This window comes from Remersonia thermophila, chromosome 1 (genome assembly GCF_042764415.1).
Source record: "Remersonia thermophila strain ATCC 22073 chromosome 1, whole genome shotgun sequence".
Classification (NCBI taxonomy): Eukaryota; Fungi; Ascomycota; class Sordariomycetes; order Sordariales; family Chaetomiaceae; genus Remersonia; species Remersonia thermophila.
Genome location: NC_092217.1, coordinates 173,772 through 192,806, shown reverse-complemented (window position 1 = coordinate 192,806; position 19,035 = coordinate 173,772). Strand labels below are relative to the sequence as shown.

General features: G+C 56.4%; 7 protein-coding genes across 7 annotated transcripts; 5 read left to right on the top strand and 2 right to left on the bottom strand.

Moving 5' to 3' along the window:
- Window positions 1-1,552: 1,552 nt before the first annotated feature.
- On the top strand, window positions 1,553-1,906 carry VTJ83DRAFT_53 (uncharacterized protein; the record flags this gene model as incomplete). Its single annotated transcript, XM_071011884.1, has 1 exon — window positions 1,553-1,906. The coding sequence occupies one exon, from the start codon at window positions 1,553-1,555 to the stop codon at window positions 1,904-1,906; it is 354 nt and encodes a 117-aa protein (XP_070869406.1).
- Window positions 1,907-3,514: 1,608 nt separating this feature from the next.
- Window positions 3,515-5,376, top strand: VTJ83DRAFT_52 (uncharacterized protein; the record flags this gene model as incomplete). The annotated part of the gene is made up of 2 exons (XM_071011773.1): window positions 3,515-4,014; window positions 4,215-5,376. 2 exons carry the CDS (start codon window positions 3,515-3,517, stop codon window positions 5,374-5,376), a joined length of 1,662 nt encoding a protein of 553 aa, XP_070869405.1.
- A 2,581-nt stretch (window positions 5,377-7,957) lies between these two features.
- On the top strand, window positions 7,958-9,559 carry VTJ83DRAFT_51 (uncharacterized protein; the record flags this gene model as incomplete). The annotated part of the gene is made up of 1 exon (XM_071011662.1): window positions 7,958-9,559. One exon carries the CDS (start codon window positions 7,958-7,960, stop codon window positions 9,557-9,559), a length of 1,602 nt encoding a protein of 533 aa, XP_070869404.1.
- Window positions 9,560-9,882: 323 nt separating this feature from the next.
- On the bottom strand, window positions 9,883-11,115 carry VTJ83DRAFT_50 (uncharacterized protein; the record flags this gene model as incomplete). The annotated part of the gene is made up of 1 exon (XM_071011551.1): window positions 9,883-11,115. One exon carries the CDS (start codon window positions 11,113-11,115, stop codon window positions 9,883-9,885), a length of 1,233 nt encoding a protein of 410 aa, XP_070869403.1.
- Window positions 11,116-11,816: 701 nt separating this feature from the next.
- On the top strand, window positions 11,817-13,552 carry VTJ83DRAFT_49 (uncharacterized protein; the record flags this gene model as incomplete). The annotated part of the gene is made up of 3 exons (XM_071011439.1): window positions 11,817-12,244; window positions 12,305-12,511; window positions 12,574-13,552. The coding sequence occupies 3 exons, from the start codon at window positions 11,817-11,819 to the stop codon at window positions 13,550-13,552; spliced, it is 1,614 nt and encodes a 537-aa protein (XP_070869402.1).
- An 820-nt stretch (window positions 13,553-14,372) lies between these two features.
- On the top strand, window positions 14,373-15,122 carry VTJ83DRAFT_48 (uncharacterized protein; the record flags this gene model as incomplete). Its single annotated transcript, XM_071011328.1, has 2 exons — window positions 14,373-14,711; window positions 14,778-15,122. 2 exons carry the CDS (start codon window positions 14,373-14,375, stop codon window positions 15,120-15,122), a joined length of 684 nt encoding a protein of 227 aa, XP_070869401.1.
- A 690-nt stretch (window positions 15,123-15,812) lies between these two features.
- VTJ83DRAFT_47 (uncharacterized protein) lies at window positions 15,813-17,216 on the bottom strand (the record flags this gene model as incomplete). The annotated part of the gene is made up of 4 exons (XM_071011217.1): window positions 15,813-16,332; window positions 16,404-16,470; window positions 16,539-16,953; window positions 17,022-17,216. 4 exons carry the CDS (start codon window positions 17,214-17,216, stop codon window positions 15,813-15,815), a joined length of 1,197 nt encoding a protein of 398 aa, XP_070869400.1.
- Window positions 17,217-19,035: the final 1,819 nt, after the last annotated feature.

Here is a 19,035-nt window from a genome sequence, read left to right as displayed (position 1 = left end):
TGCGGGGAATGAGGCGGGGATGGGTCTTGATCCATGCTTACAGCCATGTGGCCTGGGCTATGAGCGGGCCATGAGCGGGCCATGAGCGGACCAGACACGACAGACGCGGGGGCTGTCAGCCCTACTGCGTACACTCCAATGAAAGGCGAGACAACAAAAAAACGCAGTTCTTTGTGTCCGGGGAGCGCGCTTGTCATTGGAAGAGCCCCAGCACACACGTTGCAGTGGCTCGAAGGTCAGCCCGACATGAGGGGGTAAGGACGGGAGTCTCGGCCTCGTGGCATCCTGTCCTCGCAACCAGCTCCTGGCTGCCTAGGTACGGTAGGTACCTAACTGGTACCGTATACACCGTAAGGGAGAGAGCGAAAGCGAGAGAGAGAGAGAGACAGGAGCTTGTTTGCATGGGGCGGTTTGCCAAGCACGGCGAGGCCGTTCCGAGGAATTGAGACGACACTTAGTCGAGGCATCCCCCAAACACACGTACAAGTACCCGCAGAAGTGGCAACTTTCGGTGTCAGAAGAAGAATGGGTGTGGATTCGTCTGAAGGTGCCCAACGAAAAGTCTCTTCAAGGGCGATCGCTTGCCCGCCAATGCCCTCCATCCCGACATGCGCAGGCCGGTGATCGTTTGGCCCTACCGAGTCCCAAACCACGACGCCGCCGGCTGGGCTGTGCGAATCTCCAAGGCTGGATCGGTCGATCCTGCCACCGGAGGCGCTTGGTGGTCCTACTCGCCCGGGCGGTGACTCGTAAGCCGGGGCCAAGTGGAAATGACCCTTAAGGTTACTCCGTCTGGGGACTTGAAACGGCGGGGTCCCTCGGTAAAACGGCACTGCAGGGTTCCCCTCGGCGGGGTACGCCCCCCCGCATGCGTCCCATTTCATCGGATTTCACATGGATGTACGTACGGTACCTAGGTACCTTACGTACGGGTTGCCTTCCGGCTGGAGCTCCTGGCTCACCTTGCCTTGGACCGGGAATGAGGTGGCCACCTTGGATGTGTCCAGATCCCAACCAGTTTCCATCAGCATCGCTTCGGGTTCCGATCCGGAAACTTGGAAACATTGGGGACATTTATACGAGGCAGGCCCCTGGCAGCCTCCCGTGGCGATCACCTTCAGCTCTCTTTTCCGTACCTCGCACACCTGCCCGATCTTTGCGCGTTGCGTTCGTTTTCGCTCATCGTCCAGTTGGGCTCTTCATTGCATCACTTGCAGCAGCACTGCTCTGCTGACTTGTGTCGCTGTCACTGGTCAACTGGTCAACGTGACGGGAGCCGCAACGCCACGACAAGGCCACCGTGCAGGCCCTGCTTCTGCCTTTCGTCTATTTACCGGGCAGCTCTCCCTCGTCTCCTGCAGGACAACGACGCCCTCGAAGGTTTTCCTTTCTTCTCCTGTCTTCCCTTCTCACACAGCAAAACTTTGTTGCATCCCAGCTTGAACGTCTCCGGCTACAACAAACCTATATTCCCCACATCCACCCGAGAACCGACACCCGGGAACCGACACCCGCGCATACCCTACAACCCTACCATCCACACATATCCGCCATGTCTACAGCATCAGAGAGCTCCACACCAGACCACAGGGCCCGGACGCACCTCGTGGTCCCCAACCTGTACATCCCAGATCCCTCGGACTCGGTCGACGACCTTGACCTTCCCAGCAGCTTGTGGATGGTCGCCACCGTCATCGAAGACGATGACCTCATGTTTGGCGGCAAGCCCCTGTGCGCCTGGTACGAGGAGGATCGCCGACGGCTGAGCTCGGAAAGCATCGTGGACGAGGAGGAGACAAGGGGGCGCCAGCGCGAGCGCGTGCGCATCGATACACACGCCCACCACAAATCCCATCGGCATCATCACCGCAACGAGAACGACATGTCCAAGGAGGGCAAGCAATGACGGGCCGACCATGAAGTGCGCTCACGCACGGGCTAGCCGAGCTGATGCGAGCCGCCTCCAATGCGGCCAATGAGGCGCCCATCAAGACGCACTCAATCAGCTCGCCCGCCCGTCCGCCCGTCACCCGCGACCACGTTGTCGCAGGTGACACAACTGCGGCTTTCGGCATGCGCTACTGGCGTTTTGGCGTTATTTTGCGTCGCTCCGGGCCACGGGATTTTGCAGGACGGTCTCGCTTATGATTTATCAAGCCCAATGCCGCCTTCAACCCGACGTGGCGTGTTCCTCCGGGTGCAGAAAGTCTGTGATTTACGACCGACGACACACTGCTACGACAACACGACATGCCTCTCACTACCTTAATGGCCGCCCTCCGCAATCGCTGCCTCCCTTTATTCCGACTTTTTTCACCTTTATCGAACCGCATTTCGCATCGCCGACGCTTCGACGGCTTTCCCATCGCTACATACCAGGCTGGGCCTGTCGCATGATACCAACTTGTTTATTTGTCAAAAACCGCTACACGGACCTTGGGTGGCTTTCTCACGCGGCGTTGCTTTCACTTTTGTGGGTTACAGGCACAGGGAACCGAACATGTTGGGAAAGATGGTCATGAATAGAGGCGCCAGGTTACAGCACCAGCACTCGCTCTACCGATGCACATTTCCTCACGGCGGTGCATTACCCGAGGGTGTTGGACCTTTCCATCACGGATCGTCTCCTTTTTTTTTTTTTTTGTATCATGGTATCAGCTTGGTCAATCAAGCTAACTGGGAGGAAGGTTGTTTTGAATGGAATGTACCAAATTCACAACTCGCTGTTCCAATGCTTGTGGAAGAGAATGATGCCTGGTGACACTATGTGTTTTTCAACCACCTGGATATGCGCTGTTCCAGTCGTGCTGCCATTCATGCTCAGGTTTAAGCAATACCGTGGGGGACCCAACATGGTGCTACCGTTGATGCATGAGCTGGGGCGAAGATTCCCAACCGAGAATGACGGCTTGAAGGCGACCGAGGGGCATGGTGATGGAAGGATTGGAACGGTGGTAGATCCTTTACGAAGCATGCTATTAATAGACCTTCTACACTCAAAGAACCATCATCGGCTTCAGTTCGACCCAGCCCGACCAGCCGCATTCCCATTCCGAACACTGGGCCAACAGCTTTACGAGGGTTAGACTTGTCACGCCACCAACCTATCGGTCCCAACTGGCTCACGACTTGGTCCGGTCCGAACCATCAGGAGACCGAGCTCGTAGCGCCGCCACCCAACCCCACCGGCCATGCTCCGGACCGGCCCCCTCTTCACCGGATCGTTCTGTTAACGACCCGCATGCAGGCAGAGCCCCGGCTGCGCCGCGACCCACCCCGCCTCGGAGCGTCTGTTGGTTGCTAGGTTGGGGCCGGGGCAAGGGGCGGAAGAAAGCGAGAGAAGCTGCCATGGTACCTTCAGCCCTCTGGTTCAAGCTCGGTTGCTTGTGCAGCTTGAGTTTGGAATATCACGGAACTCCTCAGACGAATCCCATAGCCTCCCGACCTCAACCCTTCGGGTAAGGAAGTTCGATACCGAGCATAGTCCGCCATAAACGCTCGAAACTCCAACATCATGGACAGCAAGGAGGGGGATGACCCCGCGAATCCGCCATCTCAGCCATATTCACGTTCACCGCCGCCACCGCCGCCACCACCACCACCACCACAACCACCACCACTACCATCGAGCGCCCCCTCGACGGCCTTTTCCACCGGCACCGTCTCTGCCACGAAACTCCACCCTGCCATGACGACATCCACGCCAGGCGCCGGAGACGTCAGCGCCGGCCCCCGTTCACGACGCGAACGCACCTGTCGACGTCATTGCAAGTCCGACGCCGAGCTGGGCTTGCCGTTGGGCGATTACCCGGCGGCGGCGGCGTTGGTAGCATCCACAGCGCTACCGCCGACCCCTCCGGACGGCGACGGCGACGGCGATGGCGATGGCGATGGAGCCTACGACGGGACCACCAACAACATGTGCACACTGGAGCGTGTGCCGACGCTGGTGCAGCCGAGCTTGCCCTGGAGGGATCGGCTCATGCATTTCACGTTTGCCTGGTACACAGTTACGTTCGTGACCCCCTTTTCTCATTTCCACCCGGGACAGCTTGCTCACTTTGCAGAAGTGGCATGAGATGGTCCTGTGCCTTGCAAAATAAAAAAAAAAAAAAAGAAAGAAAGAAAGAAAGAAAAAGAAAAAGAAAAAAATGAAAAAGAGCTGATGAAAAATGAGCAAAAAGGAACTGACCCATGATCACGCGACGATGCAGAATGAGCACCTCGGGCGTGGCCCTTACCCTCGCCTTGATCCCCTACCGTTTCCCCGGCCTGTCGTACATCGGCCTGGCCCTCTTCCTGCTCGACGTGGCCTTCTTCCTGATCATCTCGGCGGCCATCACGACGCGGTTCCTGCTCTACCGCCGCACCCTGCGGCGGGCCTTCACGCGCCCGTCGGAGGCCTTGTTCGTGCCGACCCTGTTTTTGTCCATCGCGGCCATGCTGTCCAACGCGGCCGAGTACGCGCGGATCTTCCTGTCCGAGGAAATGGCGGCGGCCCTCACCCAAGACTTCCTCCAGCCCGTGTTTTGGGTGTACCTGGGCCTCGTGTTTGCGTGTTCCGTGATGCAGTACCATTTGCTGTCCACGGTCAAAAAGCCCGCGCGGAGGCTGCGGGTGGATGCCATGACGCCCGCGTGGTTCTTGCCCGTTTTTCCGATCATGCTGGCGGGGACCCTGGCGGGGGCTTGCGCGAGGGGGCTGGCGGATCCGCGACAGGCGCTGGCCGTCCTCGCGGCCGGGCTGGCGGCTCAGGGTTTGGGCTGGGCCGTCTCTGGGTTCATGTACTCCACGTACCTGAGCAGGCTGATGGTGTTCGGCTTGCCGGCCCAGAGGCCGGGCATGTTTATTGCGGTTGGGCCGCCGAGCTTTACGTGCTCGGCCTTGGTGACGATGGCGGCGGAGGTGCCGAGGGTGTTGGCGGGTTTGGCAGGCCAGGTGATAGTCAAGGAAGGGGTAGAGGCCGCAACAGGGGCCAAGGGGCTGCCGTCATCGGTCTGGGCGATCGCGGCTGGGTTGGGAGAGGCGGAGATCCAGGCGCTGGCAGCCGGGGTGCAGATGTTGGCGCTGTGTACGGCGGTGTTTCTGTGGGGGTTAAGCTTCTGGTTCTTTGCGACGGCAATGGTGGCGGTGGTTGCCGGTATGCCGGACCGAGCCTTTCATTTGAGCTGGTGGGGTTTTGTGTTTCCCAACGTTGGCTTCACGCTCGCTTCGCTGCGGCTGGGATATGCTCTGGGGAATCCGGGGATGCTGTGGTTCGCCACCGTCATGACGGCGGTGCTATTTGCGGCGTGGTTGTTTATTTTCTTTCGGTGTATACGGGCGGTATATAGACGGGAGATTGTGTGGCCCGGACATGATGAGGACTCGGACTGATTTTCGTTCCAAGATACCAAGCCATCGATAGACATAGACTGGATTTCATGACCATGAATTGGGCAGTTAGCAAGGTTTCAAAAACAAAACCACACACGTATTAGTCATGACGAATACCTGTCACCTATGCTACCGCTCGCTTTCATTACTCCTACGCTGTGTCCAAGCGCTTTTACTACCCTATAATCGAGTTCCCCCAACTGTATCTGCCGCATACCCGCTGCACTCCCCAGCACCCGTTTCCTCGACCACAGACTCCTTATTCCAAGCCCATCATTAACCAGGAAGCTCAACCCGCCAATGAACCAGTCGCCCATCTCCCACTCAGGGAGCACACGCTTCATGTGCATTCCAAACTATCACCCAGGCCTCCTTACATACTCCACCGATACCACCCCCATCCACCCATGACCAGCGCCAGTACCTGCGCCCCAACTCTCCTAAAAATCGCCTTTTCCACTTCCTGAGGAACCATTCGATCGACCACTTTTGGCGGGTACACCGCCGCAAAGACGGCCGTGGCAACGAGGAAGAGCGATGTTACCACCAAGACGACCGTCCCCACCGTCAGCACGATGAAAAAGCCGGTCTTGAATGTGATTAAGAGTGCCGGCAACGCGGGGGTCGTGATGCTGAGGGTTTGCGCCATGCCATCTACGGTAGTCTCGACGCTGGAGATTGGGATGGCAGTCGGGATTCTAGCACAGAGATCGACGCGGGGACCGCCAGGGAGCCAGCTGATGCGTTTGAAGAATTCAGCCGAGGGTGTTAGCTCGAGGGGCGCAGGCGCTGAAGGATAGACGACGGTGTAAAGCGGATCCTCAGACGGGATCAGAGGTGGTGGGGTGATAGCCGGCTCGGGTTGGAATGATGTCATGGAGCTTGTTTCGATTCTATAAGTAGTCCTCGTCCGATGGTACCCAGACGAGGTGAGCTCTACGTTGTTCAGTCGCGAGTCAGTTGCGGTACACCTTGAGAGCGGAGGAGTCGGGAATGGCACGGGCTCGGCATGATCGGCAGGACTGGGCTGGCTGGTTGCGCTGGTGGTGGTTGCGTGCAGAGCGTACCACTAGTCGGGGAGCATAGGGATGTATGGGAGTTCATGGTCGTCCTCGAGGAAGGTGATGTCCTAGTCGTTCTCATCCATGGGTGAGGGTCAGGGCGAAGTCTGAGGTCAGAGGGAAAATGAAGCTACTGGAGCTACTGGTGTCAACTTGGTACGGTGATAGAGGAGCACACAACGTCCGACATCCAATATTTAAGGATAGAATGAATAAAAAAAAAAAAACAAAAACACTTGGCTGGGCCTGCCCTGTGGTGTGAAGGAGGAAGGGCAGTCTCTCAGGATATGAAGTCAGAGATTATCACCAGCACGTCCCTTCTAATCTCGTCATCGCGAGGGATGGAAAGACTAATATAGGACAGAGATAGCTGGTTTCTCCAGCGGTATCGACCCTAGCAAAATTTGCCGGTAACATGTTTTCTTCAAAAAAAAAAAAAAAACCAGCCGTTCGTCTTTTGCTTTGCTTTATTTTGTGTTTTACCTAACTTTACGCAAGTTAATCTTTCATTCATTGCAACATGGCACCTGTAGCCGTGACACGATTTAGCCCACACCCACATCGCAATGGAGATCGTGACATCAACGATTAAGCTAGGGGATCTTTTTGGACACCCTTGCCAGCCAAACCGTTTTAAATAATTAATAATATCCTACCCGAGCCCAGTGTTGTCAGTCAGGACGAGTCGATGTTGGTAGAGAGTACAATCTACTATCGAGGGGGTATGACTGGCAACGCAGTTGCGTGACGATGATGCGCTGGTTAACCCTTGTAAAGCGTGGATGTTCTTTGCCTCAACAGAAAAAAAAAAAAAAAAGAAAAAAAAAAAAAAAAGGAACACTTACTGCGTAGGAATCATCCTGGACTTCCAGTACCTTAACGCCCTGGGTGAACCGCCTGAGCTCAAGGTTGACGACAACTGTGGTGCAACCCTGGTCCCCGGAAGTACATAAGGCGAAGGCCCACCTGCTTGAGCCTCATTGCTGAGTAACTATTGATCGTTTTCCTTTCCCTCTTCGATATTATTACACATTCCACATGTTGAAACGTGAACGGCGACTTCGAGCCACCTCATGGACAGAGCATCTCGTATTAACGACACCGTACGCCTAAACGACCAAGGTCAGCCTGGGTGGTGGGTCAGTGCAAGGCGAACGGCCGCTTCTTTGGAAGGATTCAACCCCATGCTGTCCAAGCGCCAATCGACTTTCAGGTCGGTCTCTCGGCCACCCTAGCTCAGGCCACCTTCCAGGTCGTGTACATAGCCTGGCCGCCGCCTCCGATTATGGTCCGCGGCCCTGCAGGTAAGCCGCAGGCAGTCGTCGTACCCAAAAAAATAATAAGCTTAAAAAAAATAAGCCACTCTCGGCCATCTGAGCGGGGAGCCGCTGCCAACTTCACCGCGAGGTTCTCCCCGCGCCGCTGGGATGAAAGCTCCCGCGCAAGCTGTGACAGCAGCCTCTCTGTCTCCAGAGTAGCCGAGACACGACGGCCATCCGGTCCTCGAACAGGAACCGGCCATGAATAACCTGCTTGAGCTTGCGTCGCGGGTGCTCGGCCGTCTCGACGATCGCCAGGCTTCCTACTCTGGCCTGTGGTGGCGTCTCTGGACTCCCAAAATGGCCCCTGGCGATCGCTATCAAGATGGCTTCTTCCACACCCACTCACTCATCGACCTCGACGACGACGAGTCCGTGTCAGACCTCCCTCTCACTGACATCCGCCGCCTCCTCGCCAACCCCACCTTTCTCTCCATCTACAGCAAGCTGCCCTACATCCTCCTGAAACCCGTCCAGCGACCCTACACGTTTATGGACACCGACCAGCGCCGGCTGCGTGAGCAGTGCGTCGCGGACTGCACGCTTGAGGCCTACCGCGCGGGGAAAGCCTTCTATCCACGCTGGGTCATCGAGTCCATTGAAGCCCAGATCGACGCTGCCGAGAAGCGGATTGCGCGCCGCAAAAAGGCGCCCGGATCGACACGCACCCGCCGCACCCGACGCCTTAGGCTACGACACACGCTGCTTTGGCGCTGCAAGGCGCCCAACTCCATGTTTGTGGCCATCCCTTCCCTGGACGGCGTCACGACGCATGTGCGTTGCATCGCCCCTGGCGCAAACCTTGACGAGTGGGAGGCGTTTATCGCGGGGCGGCCCGAGTATGAGTTCCGGAGCTTGCAGGAGCTCGTTCAACCCGATCCCCTGCTCGAACAGATCACCTGGAAGGACGTGCAATTCTTGCCCGATAGCTGGATACCGTCGATTGCCTATCAGCCGATTCACATCGTTGGCAAGACGACAGTGGACAGTTTCTTTTCGTCGGGGTTCGAGTCCCTGGCTTCGGGAGTGCCGATTTTGGATCTAGAGGAGATGAGACAGAGCTTTGAGGACATCAAGAGGCGGGTGGGGTCTTCTGATGAGTGGCAGGCGTTTGTTGGGTTGTTGGATCTCAACGAAGGGCATGGCGGTGAGGTCCTGAGCCACGTGAACAAGGTGGTGTTCTTTTACAGTGGCGGCCTGTGTGAGACCGTTGCGAGGTTTCATCAGAATCGGGCCATGGCCTTGCTTGCCGTGGCAGCATGCCTGCGGGAGTTGGTGCAGGCACTTGGTGGGCAACCGTCCAAGCAGCTGCCGATCTTCATGCCTGCCTCAGATTCTTGGTTGAGGACGGCGTGGAACGAGGACGAGAAGGAGCTCTTGCGGGAGATTGGCGTCACGCTGGTAGATTCCACCGGCCGCCTCTACTTGCTGGTCGACGAGAACACCCTCGTGGTGTCATACCGCTACTGGAACCCCGTCAAGCAGGTTGTTGCAGACCTGGCGAAGCCCGCGGCTATCATCTGCCGCACCATTTCGGAGAAGGATGAGGACTTGGAATGGGTGGACGAGGCAGTGCAGCTCAGCTCAGGGCAGACCATGGTCAAGATACCCAAGATCAGAAGTCGGCATGTAGAGGGGAACTCGATGCAAGTGGACCCAGACTCGCCCAGGGTCAGGAAGATGGTCCAAGACTACGACCGGTTCGACATCCCCGAGCTGCCGAGAGAACCGGAGGAGGAAGAAGAGCCCATGAGCCTGTATGTGCGAAAGCCGGGTGCTTCTACGGAAGTGGCTTATTTGTAGGTGCAGAGGCATGTTGCGTGATAGTTAGAGTTTTAGTTGGTTTGGGTTGAATAATATTACCCTCGTCTGTTGTTGTTGTTCTCATGACATCCCTTTTGGTTGCAACCTTTCTGATAATTACTAAAAATCGACATACGTAGTCTAGAAAGATGAAAGCGATGAAAATGACTGAGGTGCCTAATTACTGCGGAGGGAGCAAGGATGCGCTACGCGCCGAAGATGTGAATTCCGCCAAACGGGCTGATCGATGACATCGTCCCACATATATTGAAGATGCTGCTGTAAAAAGCTGTTTGCCTGGGTTCGATGTTTCGTCTCGTGGATTAATTTTGAAAGGAGCTTCCCCTGACTCCCCATCGTCCCATCCTGCTTCTACTTCTCCCGCTGAGGCCCTTCGGAACAGCTCGCTCGATCACATCCCAATATGCCCTCTGCCGCAACTCCGCCAGCCCTGCACGATCAGTCCAAACAGTCTCCTCATCAACCCACTGAGCCTCTTCGGGAGCCAGGACCGCCACATGCACGGCATTTCCGATATGTGGTCTTGACCGCGGCAAGCTAGTCAAGGACACAACCTGCCTGGACCTTCCATCCCCTAGGTACCCGTTTCTGACCTCGGTCGATCTGGCACACTCCAGCAGCGACCTTTGTGCATGCAGGAGCGCAATGAACTGCGGTATGGTGGCTCTCACCGCATTCCCTTCCGCTAATTGCCTCCCCCCTCCCCAAATCTCAGAGGCCGGCGAAAGACCCCGACTACGACTGCGCGTCTTCCTACTTTCCCCTAGACGTGCCGTCCTCTCCTCCGCCTCCGTGTCCGCAAGCCAAGCATACCTCGGCGCCCTCCCCGCATTCGCACGCCAGTCAAACGTTCTATCATCCGCTTCCACTCGTGTGAGAACCGTCTTTTGTCGAATGCGCTCATCGGCACGCATCTGTGCGAGGACAGAGCTGGGCACGTCGAGCATCGCCACCACGAGCCGTACGGCGATGGCTTTGCTAAAACCGGTCTCGAAGTCCTCTTCAAGCAGTACACGGTAAAGCGTCAGCGAGCCGGCGCGGGACTCTTCGGTCCAGGTGGCGGCGGTGAGGTACATGCATGAGCTCCCAAAGTACTTGGAGAGATCGAAGAGCTCGTTTTCATAACGCTTGAGGTCGCCGGGGGTAGGTGGATGAGGCGGTGATGCGGACTCTGGAGCTCCTTCGGAGGGCAGGCATATTGTTCGCTCGGACTCCATGAAGTCAAGGCGTCGTACGGAGTGGAAGAGGTTGTGAGCTGACTCGATGAGGCCACCGAGGCCTTCGACACTGATGGGCCCGGCGCCGGCGTTGACGGAGCGCAGAGGAGAGAGGAATGCGTTGAGGCGCGAGCGGCGGATATTCTTGCGGGGACGGAGGGTAAATTCGTCGAAGGTGCCCCAGTCAAAGAAGCTTATAGGAGAGCCGGGGGTCCAGCCATCGTTGGCCAGATGCTCTTCAGCAATCTCTACACCTTCACTTTCCCCGAGAGAGCTGAGCTTCGTGTTGGTTAGATTAATTTGATTATTTGTTTCCATTGCGTACCGAAGTTAGGCACTATTATGGGTTATAGATAATGCGAACATGCGGCAGCAGCGGACCTTCGAGCTTCTGTCGTTTTGAGACAGTGATGTGTTGGTAGATGGGGACTGCACCGAGGAGAGTTGTTGTTTATTATATTAGAGGGTGTTTCTATCTTGCCCAGGTGCGTTATCCAGGCACGACCTGGGCAATGCTGTATGAATCACCAGGGCGTATTCGGTCAGGTGTGTGACACCGAAAGCAGACCCGTGATCCAACCGACCTGGGTCATGAGGGCGATATAAGAGGCCAGCCCTGCCTTCTGGGAACCACTCACCTGATGCAGCCCCTGCCAGATATCTCTTGCACCCAAACCAGTCGCTTTCTCACAGGGCACATCCGGCCTGTGGAGCTATAAGAGAGTTTATTGACATGAACCTGCCAGAGATCACTCCTCAGGGCAAGCATTCGCCAGTGGATGACGTAACCCATCACCGCCATAGTATTGATGGTTGTAGATCTGTTAGCGACGGGACTGCCCTATCATCTCGGTCCTTGGCTTCAGATAAGGCGCTGGCTGGGCTGTGCAGCCGAGGCTGCGCATACCTATGACGCGTCACTCACCATGAACACGCTGCCTGGGGGGGGGGGGGGGGGGGGGGGGGGGAGAATTCATTCTTTTCCGACCGTTCATCCGTCTCCACGCTGTCACGTAGCCATGAACACTCACTCACTCGATATGGCGGAACTAGACCCTAACGAGGACGCACCGCTGCTCAATCCGTTTGAGGATGACATTGAGCCCGCCGCTCCTCCCACCAGGAACCAACCGAACCAGTACCTCCGGGATGGACTCGCCAGGCGGTTGCAGGTTCAAAACAGCCGCACGACAATCGTTCTGCTGTCAGCCATCATGTTCGGCGTTACTGCAAGCGGTCTGCTTTATTTGATGCCACTTCTTCGCCTGGTAGAAGACGCCATCTGTCACCTACACTACGAGAAGCCGGCATCAGAGCCGATAGACGAGCGGCAATGCAAAGTGGATGTCATTCAACGTAAGCTGGCCTGGTTAGGAGGTGCGGGTAGTGCGCTGAGCGGTGTGGTCGGTCTCGTGGCCACGCTACCTTATGGAGCGCTGGCAGATCGGTATGTAGTGATTCTCATGAGCATGGATGAGACCTTGGGCCAGTGTTGAGATGCCAGCAGTATCGGTCGCAAGCCCAGCTTCCTCCTTGCCTACGCCGGCATATTTTTCGCCTTTTCCTGGGGCCCCCTGATGTTGGTCATCGGCGAGCGCCCCCACGTCCACCTCAGCTTGTTTGGTTCGCTCTTCTTTCTCATAGGCGGTGGGTTTCCCGTTGCCATGAACACGCTTCATGCGATAGCATCAGATATCAGCAGCGAAAATGAACGGTAAGTGCGCATTGAAGTTTGCTCTACCCCGGTTGCACTGCAGGCCGGTTAACATGTCTCAGGGCAAACTCCTTTCTATTTCTTGCTGTAGGCGCCGCGTCTGGGGGGCTTCTAGGACCCGTTGCAGCCGGGCTACTGATGGAACACCTTGGGCCGTGGTTCCCAGTGCTCCTAGTCCTCGGAATCAGCCCCTTCATATTCGGCAGCATTGCGCTGGTTCCTGAGACTCTTCCACCGGAGGACAAAGGGACTCCAAGGCAGGACGAACCCCGACGGTTCAGCCATCAGCTGTCTGAGCAGATCCATGAGATTAGATTATCCCTGGCTCTGCTCCATAACCGCAACGTCTTGCTCACCTTGCCCGCTTTCCTGCTCCAACCCGTTCTCTTCGTCGCCTACTCGTCGATCCTCGCACAGCATATGAGCACCTACTTTGGATGGACCTTGGCTCAGGCAACCTACCTCCTCTCGCCTCTTGGCGTGCTGCAGCTCGCGATCATGCTGCTGATCCCGGCCGTCTCGGCCAGGATAACCAACCTGACACCCTTTGCCAGGGACCTCTGCCTCGAGCGGGTTTCGTTGTTGCTCCTGCTCGCGGGCGCAGGCATCCAAGCTGTTGCAGGGGGGCGCGCATTTGCCATCTTTGTAGCCGGCCTTGTTGTCAGCATGATAGGGAGCGGGGTGCAAGGTCCTCTCTGCCGCGCTGTCGCGACGGCACACATCTCTACTTCCACAACCTCACGGTTCTTCGCGTTGGTCAGCTTGCTTGAGACCGCTGGCGGTGCTGTTATTGGTGGACCTGCGTTGACATGGTGCTTTTCTGTCGGCATTTCTGCAGGGAAGGGGACTTGGTGGACAGGTATTACCTGGTTGTACGTTGCGGTGCTTGTGCTGGGAGCAATGGTGGCGATGGCAATGGTGGGGCCCCCTCCTCCCGCGGATGTAAGCGTTGGTGAGGGGGGGACCGAGGACAATGGTCTTGCGGTGAGAGAATGTGATGGTGTGAGGTTGGTGTGTGACAATGCGACAGTTAGCCGCTGAGCCATGCGTCTTGGTCTTGGTCACATCCTTACATCAAGACGCGCCGATACACCAGGGACCATGGATAGTAATTAGAAGAAACCCGTGTCTGCGCTTGACGGTTGCCCTCCCTTGGCTCAGCCTTGACGCTTGTCAACTCTGCAAGATATCGCAGTGTGCCAATCAGCTTCCAAACTGGCCAAATTTACAACGCCTATGCCGCTGTTTCCATGTTATCTTTATTTTGTGATACTTTCGCGCGAGGACTGCGCCGCACGCAGACCCGTTTCGCGGGGTGCCATCAGCGGGTGTTATTGCCTCGGCACATTCCGTTCATCCCAGCAACGAGTCCATGTCTTTGGCGTTCCGGCTGAAGTGGCCAGCTTGAATGGAACCGGCGTGACTCGGCCATGCAGCTCGGCGGCGAGACGGAACCAACTGCACAAGGTCAGTGAATAAAGCAGCCATCTCGGAGCCAACCGGACACAACAAAACGCCATCATCGTAGTAACAATACAATGCTCAACCGCCTTGTTCTTGCGGTCTATAATACAGCGGAGATGGACACAAGAAGGAACAAGCGTCTAATGGTCTTAGTTATAATAATTAATTAATGTACGTAGGAAGTACACGACTCCGTTTCTCAGCTGCCGGTCGCCCTTCTGTCTCGTAATATTTCGTGAAGATGACGACCATGTCTCTGGGAACCCTGTTCCTTATAGCTGCTTCTGGCTGAACTGCCATCATTCTTCCCCTTCTCGATTGACAACTCACATCCCAACCTCGCAGGATTGCACTGGTCCTTATCTCACAACTATCGCGTTTTCCGCTATCCGCCATCATGACCTCCAAGACGCTGCTCATCATCGGCTCCGGCCCGGGCATCAGCCGCTCCGTAGCCACTCTCTTTGCGTCCAAGCGTTACAAGAATGTTGGCCTGGTTGCCCGCCGCGCCGAATCCCTTACTGTCGAGAAGACAGTTCTTGAGAAGAGTGTCGGGACTGGAGTCAAGGTCGGAACCTACGCTGTTGATATCGCGGATTCTGAGGCCCTGATCAAGACCCTGGAGAGAGCGGATCTCGAGCTGGGAAAGCCCGAAGCCGTCTTCTTTAACGCGGCGAGGGTGATTCCCTCTGCCTTTTTTGAGCAAGATGTGAAGGAGATCGAGTATGACCTCAAGGTACATACTTCACCCTCCTCCTGACAGCCCACCTTGTCAATAAAGCCAAGTTAACGTTGCATCCAGATCACCGTATCAGCACTGTACCTCGTCGCTCAGCGCTACATCCCGCACCTGGTCTCCCTAGCCAAGTCTGGCGAGGCCGGCTGCAAGCCGGCCCTGCTCGTAACGAGCTCCGCGCTGCCATTCCACCCGATCCCGCAGCTGTTCGAATTGTCACTTACCAAGGCCGCACAGCGCAACCTGGTGCAAAGCCTGAACCTGACGTACGCGCCCGAGGGCGTGCACATCGGGGTTATCAATGTTGCAGGGCAGGTGTTTCCTGACGATCCAGTGCGGAACCCAAACAACATTGCCGCCAAGACGTGGGAGTGGTTTGAGGATGGGAAAGGGTTTGAGGTGGTGATATAAGGGAGGCTTGGGATATGCCCTGTGACTAGGTAATTAATCTGCACCGTAATATGGTTGGATTGAACATTGGTAGCCACCATTCATTGCTCCCGTGTCTCGTGTTTGATTGGCAATCTTATTGTCCCAACTCGGCGGAAATAATCTTTCTCGATCGTTAGTACGCACATGCTGGTCTAGAAACGGATATCTCGAGCAGGCTCTTTCTACCCCAGCCTAGTCTACAACCCATATTTACCTGGCTTAATTGGCTCATTAATACCTGAAAGCTAAACAACCAAGCGATTGGCCTAGCCGTATTGTTGTAGAAGGTGTCAACAATGAGAGAATGCAGAAGCGTAAAGGGCAAATCGAGATGCACGACGGTGATATTGTTGGGAAGAAAAGTCTGGTCCTTAATTACTGCTTGCCCTTGCATCCGGCGGGCTTCATCTAATTACATAAGAGAATGAGTCTCTCTACTTACCAAGGCTCGGATACAAAGGACCGTAGACAAGCAGAGCTCCCCTAGCAAGAATCATGGCACCTTTTCTCCATTTATCTGTATACACAGTACCTTACGTCCAGACAAGTTTACACCATACCACTCTCCAGCCCGTTATCTTCTCATACGACAACATAGAATATAAGTACCTTGCCTTACATGAGGCAAAAAGAACATTGAATCAAAGAACCTCGTTTCCCCGTCCGGCCCTAAACACTAGTGCTCGTCCAAGAAAAGTCCTTCGTCACAAGAATCTCGTTTTTGCACGTCACCCCGCTGTCCGCACTCTCCTGACCTCTTGAGCCAGGCGCCTCCCTCCCCGAAATATCCACAGTGAGCTCAATCTCGTCATCGCCACGGGACGTCGTATCTCCCTTGGCGAACTGGCCAATCCCCCAGGGATGACGATGGTGGCCAGCCTTGACATCGGCCACGCACACCGCCGACTGGGCCATTCCAGACTTGCCAATGCCGCCGCTGCCAACGCCCATGTGGCTGACGACAGACAAAGCACCGGCGCGTCCACCACCGGAACCGCGCGAGTGTGTCGCAGCGGCGCCCCACAGCCTGCGAACGAGGGGGGCGTACGTGGGCAAGCAGGCGCAGACAATGCCCACGAACGGCTCAACGCATGACCAGATAAAAACCTTGGACATGGCCCAGGTGAAGTCCGGGGATTTGACGAGGTGGTCCATCATAACGATTCGGATGGCCGAGGCGACGCAGACGCTGGAGGAGTGCTTTGTTAATACCGCATTGAAGGGGGACGGGCCAGGAATAGGGCAGAGAAAAAAACATACAATCCGCCGAGGAGGAGGATGCCTCCGATGAAGGCCTTCTTGGTCAGGGGCATTTGAAGTGTGATGACTGGGTTGTTTCGTTAGTCCCTCGTCAAGGGCCAGGGAGAAGAGCACACAGGGATATTTCTGGCGTACTTGTTGGGATGGGCACCAGCAAAATGGCAAGATCAATGACCAGCCCAATGATGCCATTGATAAAATAAAACAGCGGGGCATCGATGCAGGCGCCCACGGCATCTGGATCCGTGTACTGCTTCCAGTAGTAGCTCACGGGTCGGCAGCCCGACAGCCAGGTAATGGTGACCTCGGCCCAGTGACAAAGGGTGAGCGTAAAGACGATATACCAGATGATGCCCTTCCCAAACACGCGGCGGTAGAAGAGCAAGATGGACGTCTTGGTGGCCGAAATGCAAGCAATGTAAACAATGACAAAGGCGTACGTGGTCTGGTACAGCTTGTCAAACTCGTCGGCTGTGACCACCCATAGATGCTTTCCCCCGCCCCAAGGCAGGCTGATGAGGCAGCAGACCGCCGTACCGACCCCGAGAACCTGGGCGACATGTAAGTCAGCCATGACCGCTTAGCGAGCCGGCCTTCACCGTGAGAAACAATCCTTACCGCCGCCGCCACAATCATATAGTCATCCTCAGCCAGCCCTGGTCCGCTGTGCGACAACCGGGTGAAGATTCTCAATATCACGGCCGAAATGCCAATGACCATGATCCCCACGACGGCTCCGATGATGTCGGTGTTCTGGTTATCGGTGAGGTCCACTCCCGGCGGCGCCGGACCCCACACCCCCGAAGCTGACATGACGGGCCCGAAGAGCCGGTAGAGATGCGGGCGACGTGCCTGGCGGCGATCTTGTGGTCTTGAGCGGGCTCGAGAAGGTAACAGCGCAAAGGCGCAATGCCCCGCAAGTCCAGGTGCTTGCGTACGGGTATTAATGAATGATACGGGAGAAGGAAATCTATGGGCGGCTGGGCCAGCCGGCCCGACAGGAAAAAGAACGGGCGAAAAGTATGAAGGGCAGAGAGCACCGAGATCCAGAGCGCGCTGGGTACGAATCCCTGCACTCTCAGGGGGAAGCCCGACGACAAAGAAACAGGACACGGCAAATGGTGGTGAGTCAGGAGGCCCGTATCTGAATATACACTGTGTGGTGTAGAGATGATATAATACAAAACATGGAGAGAAGAGCAAAGGGTCGGTTATTCAAGGTGCGCCAGGAGGTATATCGTGATTTAAAAGGCGGGCGCGGCGCAACTGCCACAAGATGGCGCCACGAAGTGTGACCCTCTCGAGTGCGTGTGCTACAGCGGCAGAGCCAATGCACATCGTGCATGAATGACAGGAAGAATCCACCACTGGGGATTTGGTTTGTCAGCCACGTTCAAACCGCGCTCGATGTCAACGGTGCCCCAAGGCGGGACTGTTGATGTACACTGTATGTAGGAACCTGCCCCGGGAGCTGTGCCGACTCGGCGACCCCTGATCTTGGGGCATCGCCAAGTCCCGTTCACCGTCGGACGCCGCAAGCCCGCCGCAGCGGGCTGCAGAGCTGTCACGGGGAAGCGGCGGAACCCTGAGCCGGCGTGCCACGGTCCAGTAAAACTCGCGCAAACCAAGAAGAGCATGCCCCTCCGTCTGCAGACCCCTTTCTGTCCCAGTACGCTGGGCCCAGACCCGGCGCCGACTTGTCCCTGAAGGTTTCAGCCGCCGGCGGGACATGGTGCGCCTGCGTCCCTCTGATTTCCCCCGAGTTTGTTAGGTCAAACAAGTGATGTAGAAGGTCGATGGAGATCAAGCACCCCGGGGGGGATTACGAAGTAGTTATTCTTCTTCGATCCCTTGCTTCCTCCTGGTTACCCCCTGCCTGCCGTCCTGTTGGTAGGTCATTGGTCACTTTGAAAACGAGGCGCAAGCAAGGGAATGCTATACTGCGTACGGCGTAGTAAACAAGAAAAACGTGTGTATAGTACGTAGCCCGGCGCATCGCCGACTCCCTCGGCTGTTCTCAAATCAGATTCGATCTTGAGAGGAGAAGGCGAGCCTGGGGAGGGGCGGGTAGCGGGCGTCCATTCAGGTTTTCCGTTTCGGGACTTTGTATTCTTTTTGAGTGTTTCTTTTTGCATTTCATCTCCTTGCCATGCGCAGCTAGGTCCCTGCCGGAGATGGTGGTTGACATGGATCTCATGCAGCCGTCACGATCCCCGAGTCGGGGTGGGGGGGTGCAGCCGCCATGCCATTGGATCATGTCGACCGCCCGCCCCATCGATCGGACAACGATGGCGCTAGTGTAGTGGCCCTGTAATTGCAGATCGCACTACGCTACACGAAGTAGGGAGCTGCCGAGGCATGGCGGGCTGACGTACACGTCAAAAAGCTGTGCAGCTCGACGATGTGATAAATCAGCCACCTGCGCCAAGCTGCGCCGTCCGTCGGATCGGATCTTCCGAGGGATCTAAGCAGGGAGAGCTGCTCTCACTGGATCGGCGTTGAACAACGCCGCAGCTTGGTTAGCGCCGATGCTAAACCAAACAGCAGTCCTAGCGCAGATCTACATTCCTCCGTCTTCGATCTGTCGGCTTCATGAACCGATCAGGAGCCCCGTGATTGCTCAGCCACATCA